This window comes from Eumetopias jubatus, unplaced genomic scaffold (genome assembly GCF_037043125.1).
Source record: "Eumetopias jubatus isolate StellerSeaLion01/CBP00866 unplaced genomic scaffold, mEumJub1_p1.0 scaffold_14, whole genome shotgun sequence".
In the NCBI taxonomy this organism is placed as follows: Eukaryota; Metazoa; Chordata; class Mammalia; order Carnivora; family Otariidae; genus Eumetopias; species Eumetopias jubatus.
Window position 1 is genome coordinate 37542859 of NW_028274820.1, and position 12826 is coordinate 37555684.

A 12826-nucleotide genomic window follows, 5' to 3' on the forward strand; every position below is an offset into this window, starting at 1 on the left:
GTTGGCCTTGGCCACGTAACTTACTTTGGCCAACGGAATGTGGACAGAAGCAGCACGGTGCTGCTCCCAAGCCTAGGCCATTGGGGCCATCATGTGTTTCTGCTTGCCCTTCTGGGAGCATCCACCTTCTATTATGAGAAAAACCTGCCGCAGGGAGCCAAAGCCCCTCTTGTTCTGGGTCCCAGAATGAGACACATGGAGAACACTTGTCCTTGACCCACAGGCTGCATGCAGCACAGCTGTCTCTGCCAACCTGCAGACCCATAAGCAAGAAACAAATGCTTACTGCTGTGCGCTAGGGAGACTTCTGGGTTGTGTGTTATGCAGCAAAAGTAGACTAATCCAAGGAATACCCCCTTCCCCCAATATGTGCCTTAAGGCTCTAAAAACAGCAGAAACTCTTGAAACTTGTTTCAGCAAGAGCATCGTATTTGGAGTAAGTACTCAGCCTCTCAAGTTAACCACGACGAAGGGGACAAAACGTGTAAAGATGGGTAGGTTCTGGATGTTAAAAATAGTCTTCCCCCCTGAATGGGCTTATTACCGTGCACTACTTATGTGTGTACGTAAGAGCGTTTATAACATGCCGACGCAGACAACCATCCATCCATAGCTGAGACATGATAGCGTCAGCCTTGTTTTCAGATAAAACAAAGGACAATTCTTAAAAGTGCTAAAATTGAAATGTCGCTTCTTAAAGGAAACAACTTCGTAGAATACCTTTCCCTTTTCACCCTCACTAAATCATTCTGAGTAGAGGCAACAAACACTGCCAGGACCTCCGCTGCTTCTCTGCCGCCAAATGGCTCTTTCTTCCGCTCGACAGTTCTGCCCCATGGCCCTCTAGCAGGAAACAGGGAGAACTTTCAGGGGTTTCTGAGCTTCGTGGTCCTGGGCCGTCCTCTCCCGGAACGCCCATGGATCATTACGTACTGCCCTTCAGTCTCTTCTAGTCCTGACGTCACTGGGGCTGCCTCTTGCTCTTTTCCTTTGCTTTTTCTAATCCCCGCTGACACTCATCGTCTACCCTCTTCCTTCTCTCTCTGGTAGTTTCTTTGTTCCTATTTCTTCTCTGTCTCCTGCTGCTTTAGTCCAGCACTAGTGTGTGGTCTGACTTGGAAAGCCGCCCCCTTTGGGTGGGAGACACTGAATGAGCATGCGGCGTCGTCTGCTATCTTGACATTCTGAGTTCCTCCTGGTGATTCCTACTGACGCTGGAGCCAGGAGATACTCTGAGTTGTCTTTGGGTGTCCCAGTAGCTGAAGGAGTGGGATGCCTCACAACTAAAATTGGCTATCCCTGTGATTCTGTGTCCAGAATCTTCTTCTAAGAGGAGCATTCCCCTCAAAGTTCTTGCTGAAAAGGAAAGTCGACGGTGGACATATTTTAGAACACATCGTCCCCACCCCCTCCCAGCACAGCTGCCTGGACCCAGAATGGTGACCTGGCCCTTGGCAGCAACTCCTATCATGGCTTGGCAAAAAGGTGAGGCGTGTCAGCCACATTCTTCCTTTTAGGAATCTGACGTAGGAAATACTAACAGAGCAAATGTGAGCAGTGGGGGTTAGAGCTGAAAGGATCCAGGAGTTGGCCGAAGTCCTGAGAGTCAAGGGGCCAGCCGCAGTTAAGGGGAGCAGACAGTACTACCGAAAAGAGGCACTGAAGGGGAGAAAAAGGCCTGCCCGGCAGAGACAAGCAGGTGGTGATGCTCTTAGCAGGACCGAGAGAGCATTTACACTCTGCATGGCTTTTCACTGCCAGGCCACATGAAACATTCCATCAAACCCCCTTTTCTTAAGGTAATCCAAGTACTTGTCTGTTACATGAAACCCAGGAAAAATTTTCCTAAATAGCAGGTGAGCCAGCAAGTGTGTATATGTAGTGAGCCTCTCTACAGGAGACTATATTCTCCCTTCTAATAATAATGTCCAAAGGATGTGAGCCAAAAGTCCTTAGTGAGTGTCTTAGAAATGGAACAGTGAGGAGGGAATATAGCTGTCCTTCTCTGTAACGTGGCAGGGAGGGAATCTTTGAGTAAGCCAGAAAATGAGCCACCATCAGGTGAAGATGGAATTAGGGCTTTCACTGGGAGACTCATGGCTCTGCGAACATGCCCATCAATGGCTGTGTCCACACAGAGCTAAAGTAGAACATTTCTACTAAAGCCTATAGACTCTTAGGTCTATGTCGGAGATTCAGAATACATTGACAGAACGGGAGCACTAGTGCCTCCAGGTCTAGGAGCAGCTTCTTGCTTTGATATCAAAGGTTGTTAGTCAGTAGGTAAAGGATACACTTACTATTCATTGAGTCCTGAACACCAAGGGTAGCTCAATAGGTCCACTCCTCTACCTATTTTTCTGTCTGCCAAGCATAGGGAAGGATGTATAAGGCCAAGTATTACGAGCCTGAATCTCAAACAGGACACAAGTCCTTATTTTCAGTGTGCATGCCGCATTGACTACTCATTGGAAGCATATGTCTACATGAATCGAGAGGCTTCTGTGGCCGCGTTCAAATGAACATTTAAAGATGGAAGACTGAAAGTGTGTGGGTCAGACTCTTTCTCCTTCTGTAGGAAACGAAGACATTCCAGAATCAAAAGCCACCAGCGGCGGCAGGTGTGGAAATGAAAGCTGCAGAGACCTCTCTGGGGTCCGTGATGCCGAACTGATGCTGGGCCCACCCCCAGGAGACCACCCAGCGGACGGGTCGCATCTCTCATCAGCACTGCACAAGACCAACTCTGCACCACGGGCACTTACCAGAAGGAGGTCTTTGCCTTGTTCATCGATATCTGTTACGAACTTCTCAATCGGTTGAGGAGATTTTGAGTGAAAAGCCTGCCTGGGAAGGGCGACATCTCGAGGCCAGTCCTCCTCTCCCGGGAGTCCAATGACGCTACAAAAGAACCACGTGTGAACATAAGCATCATTAGCTGCTATGCTGAAGCTGTTTTCCCACCAAAGTCCAGATGATGGTGAAGTCTGAGAGGCAGGCATGGGGGACACAGAGCCTATTACTGGCAGGTCTCTCATCTCTGTCCTGCGGCAGTATGATGATCACAGGGTAGAGGGTGATCTTTCAGGAAAATTGTAAAATTCACTGGGAAGGGTTAAGAGATTCCTCTAGTAGCAGATACTAAATGTATGAGATGATGCAGAAATAGAAAATAGTATATTACTACCAGTAAGTCCTGACATACTGACAGAGTAGGAGCCCCACATGGGCATATATTTTCCTTTATGCCCAAGAGTGCTTTTTGGGTTCTGATCCAACACTCTCATATTGCCATGCTTTTATAATGCTCATCTAACACGATTCATTAGCACATAAATTTGGTTGCACTTTTGGTTAAAGAGTAATTCCCTAAACGGTAACTACATACGTTAGAATCAGGCCAAAAAGAGGCTAAAAGATATGTGAATCCTGTGCTAGGCAAACACTATTTTATAATTTAATTTCAAATTAAATTCATTAAGTTAAATTTAGTTGATATATATTTTATATTACAAAACTGATTTTTTTATTTTAAAAGATTTTATTTATTTACTATTTATTTATTTTAGAGAGAGCGAGCAAGCATGTAGGGGCAGGAACAGAGGGAGAGAGACAAGCAGACTCCAGGCTTAGCACAGAGCCTGACACGGGGCTCGATTTCACAACCCTGAGATCATGACCTGAGCCGAAATCAACAGCCGGACAGTTAACCGACTGAGCCACCCAGGCGCCCCTACAAAACTATTTTATAGTATTCCAAAGTGAGCAAACAATAAATAAAGACAGTATCACTTATGGCTTCCCCTGAAAATTATTCTGGGATCAGAAAGACGTGGAGAGAAGATCAAGTGATATAGAAACAGCACAGGCATTGTATGTCAACTATATTTAAATACAAAAAATAAATTAACAAAATAGCGTAGACTTTGGAAAAGGCAGACCTGGGTTCAGATTCTACTCCTACAACTTACTGGTAGGTAAGGACAAACTACTTAACTTCTGTGAGCCTCAGTGTCTTTATTTATTAACAGTCATAATTCACAGTGAGAATTTATATAAAGTGCATAGCACAGTGCCTGACACACAGTACTTGTTAGTATCAATACATTACCCATTATTAGTATTATTATTTTAAAGATTTTTATTGATTTATTGAGACAGAGAGAGAGAGCACGAGAGGGGGGAGAGGCAGAGGGAGGAGAAGCAGACTCCCCTGATGGGCAGGGAGCCCGACATGGGGCCAGATCCCAGGACCCTGAGATCATGACCTGAGCTGAAGGCAGATGCCCAACCAACTGAGCCACTCAGGAGCCCCACCCATTATTATTACTATTATAAGAGGAAAATCATGTTATTAATCTAAAATGCATAGGCAATGCATCACTACTACACTAAAAATACGAATTGCTTGAGTCCTATTGATGTGTGACTTGAGGTTCTTCAGAAATATTAATAGGTCGGTGGCTTTACATACTTATTTGAGAGATAGAGAGAGTTCACACACATGAGGTGGGGGGGCCGGCGGCAGAGTCAAGCAGACCCCACACTCAGTGGGGAGCCTGAGAGGAGGCCAAGCCCACGACCCCAAGATCACGACCCAGTGGAAACCAAGAGGGGTATGCTCAACGGACTGAGCCACCCACGCGCAATATGGAGATATTATTTAAAGTTTATGTATATGGAGCACCTGGGCGACTCGGTTGAGCATCTGCCTTCGACTTAGGTCATGATCTCAGGGTCCTGGGATCCAGCCCTGCCTCGGGCTCCCCGCTCAGCGGCGAGTCTGCTTCTCCCTCTCCCCTCTGTGATCTCTCTCACTTTCACTCTCAAATAAATAAATAAAATCTTAAAAAAAAATAAAGTTTATATATAGATAGTAGGTAGGTTTGAACAAGGGAAATCAGGGGATGCAAGAACTTGTATCTCACTTACAGACTCTGATTAACTCCAAACTAAAAAGTTATAATGTAGTGGACAGAACATATGGCTATTCAAATTTACCAAACTTTTTTTTAAAGAAATCTCTACACCCAACGTGGGGCTTGAACTCACAACCCTGAGATCAAGAGTAGCATGTTCTACCAACTGAGCCAGCCAGGCACCCCCTTGCCAAATTCTTTGAACTAGAGATAGCAATGGTGCTGGCCTGTGTTAAGAGTCTTCTCCTTGGCCTGCACTCACTGGGACACAGGTCGAGAAAATGTGTTCTCCTGAATGGATTTCCAGGTTTCAGGAAGATGTGGTGGTGAACGTCACAGGCTCTCTCTGTAAGACTTTCTTCCCCCTTTCATTCCCTCAATAGAGCCCAGGTCACAGACCTCACCTGGGGAGAGCAGACACCTGTAGCATAATTGCACCTGTCACTGGGTGTCCGGGAAAAGACCCTGTAATCCTACCTCTGTTGGACATGCTGGGAGAGCCACGCTGTTGAGGCAAATAAAGACAGACTCACGGACGTATTTACCAGAACAAGGGGATGGAAATGCAACTTGGGCAATACACAAATTTACTTAATAGCGAGATCTAGAGGAAGAGTAGAAAGAAAAAGGATACCACTATTAATTATTCAAGGACATAAATGTGTATGCTTGGAAAGAATGGGATAGGCAGAGAAAGAAAAAGAGAATGCTTGTGAAAGAACTTTAACAATTTCCTTCATTTTTAGTGTTTTAGCCATTTTTAGATCTTTCTTTGGCATTACCATCGCCAGTCATCTAGAAATCAATTATAAAAATTCTTAGTAATAATTTAAAATCTTTAAAAAAATCTTTTTATCTGCAGCTTTGAATATATTTATATTGAAATAAATCTGGTGATGTGGGTAGCTGAGTGCCAAAAGCAAAAAAAAGTCTGTGTTCATGTATGTGTGGTGCATAAATACATATATGTGTACATAGCTATCTATATAAATAACTTTCAAAAGTATTTTTAAATCTGCCCCCTCCTCTGATCCCCGAACGACCTCCTGAGACATGCAGGTCAGTTATTGCTTCCTTTTTATAGATGTGGAAACAAAGGGGTGAGGAGTGAAATCAACCGCCAAAGTCACACACAGTAAGTTCCGCCACAGAGCGGGAGCGAATCCAGCTCTCCTGATTCCAAATCCAATATTTTGTTTCCATTTAACTATGACTCCGCTCTGAAAAATGCTCTAAAATGTCACGAGCTAAAAGCGTTCAGTTTCACTTTCAAAGTACTTGCTGTTCTTTGAAAGTATAAATCTTTCTAAATGCAGAAACAGTTCTCCCTGTAAGAGAATGTGAATGTGGCTTTCCTTAAAAAAAAAAAGAAAAAAGAAAAAAAATCCCTTTAATATCCAGTATGAACTTTTATGGCCCATATACGAACGTTGTGAAACTCTGATAGGTCCCTTAAAAAGTGCCTGCATCAAGTTTCAGTATTTGGACAGCTGAACATAAGCCTTAAAAGTTGACATCTGTACCGTAAAGACTGACAGCACAAAATCTATAAATGGCAGAGGGAACAGAAATCATTTTTCAAGTACTTTAGAAATGACACTAGGGTGCAGCATTGTCCCTCTTCTGTATGCCAAAGGAACCAAGGCAGAGTAAAGAGAACATAATTTCAGCGAAACAAGGCCAGAAACCAAGAAGTAAATGCTAAAGGCCTAAGACCTATAGAACTTCATGGCTTCTTTTCTGCTGGCAACCTAAGGGTCTCAGGCCTTTGCCAAAAGTGGAACTGGCTCTCCCTTGGGCACAAGTCAAACTTGTTTGTCAGAGGTTCTCTCGGGTCCAGCTCCCCCTGGCTTCTGATACTTAGCGGCACTAACAAGGCTAACAAGTTCGCAGACCCCAGGGCTGGAGCTGGACAGAACGCCCAGGTGATGTCAGTAAGGGAAAGGTGGTGATGGGTTTAACGTCTGGCAAGCTGGCTTCTGTCATGATCACTTTTCCCTTTAACAAGAGTCACTGGTGTGTCTGACTTTCCCAGTTCCTGCTTCAAGTTCTCACCGCACACAAACTATATTCAACAGTGCTGGGGAAGAATAGATGGGGGTTCATCACTCTATGAGCAAAGATGAGTTGACATCCAGAAGCAGAGAGAACATGAGTTTTGTCCTGAATCTGTCCATTTTATGGAGTGGCAGGAGGAGGAGGAGTGGGAGTCTCGGCAGCCGCCCTGGACCTGGGAAGCCCCCACACGATAAAACCAGCAAATATTTTTCAGGCCTTAAAGCCACTGGATTCTGATTCAGCAGTGCCACTGGCATCATTCGAAATCTAGTGGAGCTTTCCAGTCACTTAGAGAACAAACTGAGGTTCCAGTTTTATACCAACTGTTTTAAGCAGTCATGCTCGAGTAGATAGTGTTAACATATAATTATTTTCTTTAGGGATACTTTTCACCAGTTTTGCGGACTGAAAATACCATAAAAATCACTGGGATTCCTATAAAATGTTACAGACCAATGACTGGGGCTGCTTTTGGTTCTAGAACTCCGTTTTTCTTACTTCACCCCAATTCTGAGGGGGCTTGGCAAAGGCACCTATCCCAAAAGGATGCCATACTTCATGCTTTGTGAGAGGAAAGGCCTCTTCTTAACATTCTAGAAATACAAAAGCATACATACCCCCACAGTCACAAACATGTAGACATGAATGGAACTCTGCAAATCATCAACGAGCTAAGTAACAGACAATTAGAACCAAAGAATTTGAGCGCAAGAAAAGATCTTAGAATTTACGTCCTAGGTTTCAGTATTCAGGTGAAGAAGTTAAGGAACAAAAAGGTTAAACAATTAATGATGAATTATAATCATAGCTGCCATTTTAAAAGCATTCAGTATGCACCAGGCACCGTGCATGCACTTCACAGGGCATTTTATTTTATTTTTTTTTTTTTACAGGGCATTTTAAATAACTTTCTCAAGACTGCATAGAATTTAGCAACAGACATAGGGTTAGAACCTAGGGTTCTCATTTCCTATTTTGGGGCTCCAAAGAAAAATGGGTTGTGTAGCATACCATCCAAAACAAAACAATGTAAAATCAATCTAGATGAACCAATGGGGATACTCAATGGGGACAGGAAGCCCGGTGGGCAAGGACGGGTTACCAGGCAACCGAACGCCCCACCACGGACGGCGGATGCATCTGAAATGGCCCCAAGCAGATAACACATCTGAACTCAAGGTCATGATGGGCTCTGCATAAAACAGCATGTCTGCCATGTCCCCCCTCACCACACAAATAGTAACACTGACTGTGGCCGCAGCTTGGAGGAGGAAAGACAAGAGGTAAACATTTTATATGAATGTCAGAGGAAAGGCACTGTAAATGTTTTCATGCTATGAACGCTGATGTAAAATTACAGTTACTACTTACTCCAAGATTTTTCCAAGCTGATCGACATCTGAACTTCCACGAAAAAGAGGCCTACAAGAATAAAGATACATATCAAACACGGAATTTTCTCATTACATTTCAATCATATTGGTCATTACCACTGTTTACAGGAAGCAAAACATTCTTTAAGGGTGAGGAAGGAGTAAAGAAGTGAGACATCTTTCCTTTGGTCAGTGAAGAATTTTCTCGCATCTGACTTCATGGTAAGGATCTGTCGTAAGTACCGGCTGGGCCCTGACTCCCCTGTTTTATCACCGTGGGTATTCTATTCGCACTCACTGCCGACAACAGTGCCACAGGGGGACACACAGGCCCTGGTTTCAAAGTCCTACCCAACTTCCTGGTAGGGTGCAACACGTCACTGTTCTAGTCTGGACCGAGGGGTTCGTGGGCTTCTTTGAAACTCCTCTTGGTCAGATTCTTCTCCGAGCTCCCTTTCCTCACCTCTCTGCTATCACAGGACTTCCTCAGGGGGCTCTCTCTTTCCGTGGGTCCTGATGCCGCAGTGACATACCTCTGGACCTATTTTTCTGATTTTATCACTTTCCTTTCTCACAGTATTATGGTAGTTAGCCATCACTCCGGGCTTCAGAGGAACACACAGCCCTCAGTGTCTACACGGAGCATTTAACTGGCAATTAAATGAGCTCACTTGGTGACATTTCTGGCATTTTCCCAAGTAGGTCAATACCCCTAGAGGGCAAGGACTTCTCTAGGTTTGCCTCTAATCTTTGGCCTAGTGCTTTACCTGAACAGGTGCTCAGTTAATAAATATTTTATTTAATATATTCCTACGGCACACATGGAAATGTTTCCGAACCCCTTTCTCAATGACTGACAGATATTTTTCAACGATAATGGGCTTTAAAAAAATTTGTAGCCTATTACCAGAGACCATATTTTTTAAATGTTATATATGAATTATAAATATAAATATTATATATCAATTTTAGAAAAGCCAAACAATGGAATCTTAACAGCTATTATTTCTAGAACAGTAATGTTGACTCTAATATAATACTATGTGCTCCCCAAACATCTCATTTAATTCTCACAAAAATTTCAGGAGCAAGGTAGTATTATTATCATCCCTATTTTCTGATGAGCAGCTAGGATTAGAGATGTTCTAGACTTACCTAAGGACAAATAACAAAATGCAGACTTTTATTAAAATTCAAACCAGGTCCACCTTGCCCCAAAGCCTATCTGCTTCATTTTTATATTGTAACACATCTTATTTTGGTTACTAATGTTCTCCACACTCACAGACACTCCCTACAGTGAGCCTTTGGAGTGAAATAGCACGGAGACTGTGTGAAGAGCACTTTAGAGAGAACCCAGTGTCTCACAAGCAGGTGCCTGTGGGATTCTGTACTCATTGCTCTGCAAATGTCCAGTGTCTTTAAATTCTTGCCCTCTTTAACAAGGAACAAAGCAATTTACCAGACTGATTGAAGTTCTCTATTCTTTCCATACACTTCCTGTCTGATGGCCCTTCTAAATTTTTTTAAGTTTTTTTTTTTTTTTTAAAGACTCTATACCCAACATGGGGCTCGAACTTACAACCCTGAGGTCAAGAGTCGCACACTCTACTGACTGAGCCAGCTAGGCGCCCCTTAATTAGGTTTTTAATTTTAATTCCAATGTCGTCAACATACAGTGTTAGGCCCTTCTAGATTCTTACGTTCTGCCCCCTGTGCAATCTTTTACAGCTACTTTGCTCACATCTTAATTGATAGCACCATTTTTCTTTTCCTTTCCAAAGCACAGAACTTGGACTGCACAGAAACAACAGTGCCCTTTCTTTTCACACTCCTGTTTCCTTAGTATTAAGGTATAAAATTACAAAACTAAGTATAACCAGCATTAGGAGGTTTGGACAAACACAAACGACCCCTCTTTGCGTAGCACATATCTCAAATGGCTTGAGCGCTGGGCATGCCGGGTAGCAGGCGCAGAGGGAACCGAGGGCACACCTTTAACTGATAAGCTGGTGAAACGGTTTTGTAAACATGCCAAGCCCCTCACCCTGCATGAAGAAGACTGGTATGCACAGTGAAATTATCTTTGAGGATCATGGAGCAGCTTAAAAGAAACTGGCCATGGCTACTGGGAAACAAACAAGACAGACTACCTTGAGTGGACGTTGTTCCCAGGCAAAAGCACAAGCCCTTCTTTTTCCTGAGGTGGGTACTGAGACCCCGAAGCTCAGCTCCAGCAGTGCAGGGGCTCATGCCCTTACTGGTTTGGTTCTCGGTTCCCTTTTTGTGTTTTTCTCCCTTGGCAATACTGTAACATTTTTGCTAGCTCCACTATGCATTTAAGCAAGTGCTTGCTCTATTTTACCTTACATTTGATACATGTTTAGCAGAGCACTTTCAAATCATGTAGTCCACCATACTGCCAGAGCCTGAAATCTTGCCTCTCTTGGCTGGACTTGGCTCCACAGAATGAAATGTGCTTTACATCCTTGAGTTAGAATTGGCCCATTAGTTTGGCCTGCTTTAATGAGGGCAAGCAGCAGAAAGGTCTGAATCATAACCACTTCTCTGTGACCTGCTGTGGGGAATACTAGAAACTCGGAAGCAACAATTCAGTATATGGCTCAGAATGACTTTTGTCACGTAGGAAGACCTGGCATGGGACTGTGAGGTCTACTAATTTGGCTTTAGGATGGATATGGATTGGCTTGAGTTATACAGAACCACTAAATCCTGACAGCATGCAATTAACTCCCATAAAATAGATCTTTGGGTGCAAAGACACTGTCACAAGATAATGGCAATGAGTCACATGAAGGGGGGAACAGCCTACCTGGAACTGGTACTCTTAGTTGACCAAAAAGTGATCATGAATGTGATCAAATTCTTAGGACCATCCATTCAGTTTGGGGCTGAAAATGCTCAAGTCTGCAGGAGCCGGTTTTGTGATAGAAGATGCTATGTTCATTAGAAGCATGGAGAGTTACATTGGATTTAGAAGAAAGATGAAAAGTTTTCATCATGATGACCTCCTGGGGGTGCTATGGTGGAATACTGATATGTAAGAAGAAGATTGTCCCAATTATATGATACAATCTGTCTTTAAATAAGGCTCCGTGGTCAAAAGTCTTGGCTGTATCAGGTCTCGGACCTGTGTGCATCATGTACTAGGACTGTATTTTCACTGAAGTTATTTTGCATATTTCTTCCTTCCTCAGATAAGCTGAGTTAAATATCCTTCAAGTCATGTAATTTATGGCATATTTTAGGTGGATAATTATGGGCATCTTTGACTATATTCTTTGGTTTAGTGGTAAGGGAGAGTTTAATTCTACTGCCTTGAATAATTTTATAATTGTAGGAATCATTCAGCTAAAACACACACATACATGAGTCAAACTTGGCTGGTTCTTTATTACCATGACATAGGGCTGAGCTGGAAGGAAGTAGAGGGTTGAAGGACCAACATGGGGGGAGAGTAAGACACAGAAAGACTGAAAGACAGACTGAGCTACAGATGGTCAGACAGAGACAATGTGAGGAGGTCCAAAATAACTTTGAACTCCATTTCTTCCTATTGTCTAAACATCTACCTCTCCTGGAAATCTCAGGGTATATTTATATGGGCCCTTCACGAAGACTGAAGCTGGAAGGGGAATATTCTATTATATATCATGAGACAAAGGCTCATAAAAATTAAAAAGTATTTTTTTTTTTTTTTTTTGAGGATTCACTAAGCTATCCCAGAAGCCTCCCATCCCAGGTGACATACTTAGTAATTCTTTTAAACTAACTACTTAAAAATAAAATTAACAAAAGAGATATTCTACTGAAAGCAGTAAATCTGAAGCCTGGTTTTGTATTTCTTAAAACACTCCTTCTTTATCTACACATTTTTTGGGGGGTTAACTAGCAAAATGGAGAGATTATACCTACCAAGAACATCCCCAAATAAAAACTGTGCAATTGTTTTATTGGATTAATATACTAAAAAATCCCTCTGTTATATGGGGCATTACTGAAGGATAGTAACTCTTATGTATTTTACTATATCAAAAACTATAATTAATTTCTTCAAATGACTTTTCAGTAATTTAACCAAGTGTTTGGGTAACGGTGCGTAAACATTATCGGTGAAAGACCTTTGTTGAATCTACATTTCATGGATCCATTTCTAATTTTATACCTTTCTTTTCTCTTCACCTAGCCTATGATCCTCCTTTATCCTCAGATTTTCTCCACACTCACTTCTTGGGACGATTACATTCTTTTGCATAAACCTCCTTCTGTCTCTCACGGCCCTCAACTTCTTTTCTATTTTTGAATTCCCACTACAGAGGACCCTACTGGAAGACTTTGCCATTCTACCCTTTGAAGCCAATTTATTTGACAAGATAAATAATATTTGGGGGAAAATATCTGAAACTGGACATTGCTATGTTTTTATGAAAGAGAATTTTAGGTTATTTCCAAGTA

At 42.7% G+C, this 12826-nt stretch overlaps 1 protein-coding gene across 4 annotated transcripts in view; it reads right to left on the reverse strand.

The window, feature by feature from the left end:
* The window catches only part of CDK6 (cyclin dependent kinase 6), a 229441-nt gene that overhangs the window by 3437 nt on the left and 213178 nt on the right, over positions 1–12826 (reverse strand). For all 4 annotated transcript variants that reach the window (XM_088018217.1, XM_028119543.2, XM_028119557.2 and 1 more), the window contains exons 6-7: positions 8349–8399; positions 2766–2901 (exon numbers count right to left, since the gene is read on the reverse strand). In XM_088018217.1, coding sequence (XP_087874343.1) covers positions 2766–2901; positions 8349–8399 — 187 coding nt within the window. The remainder of the gene's footprint in view (positions 1–2765; positions 2902–8348; positions 8400–12826) is intronic.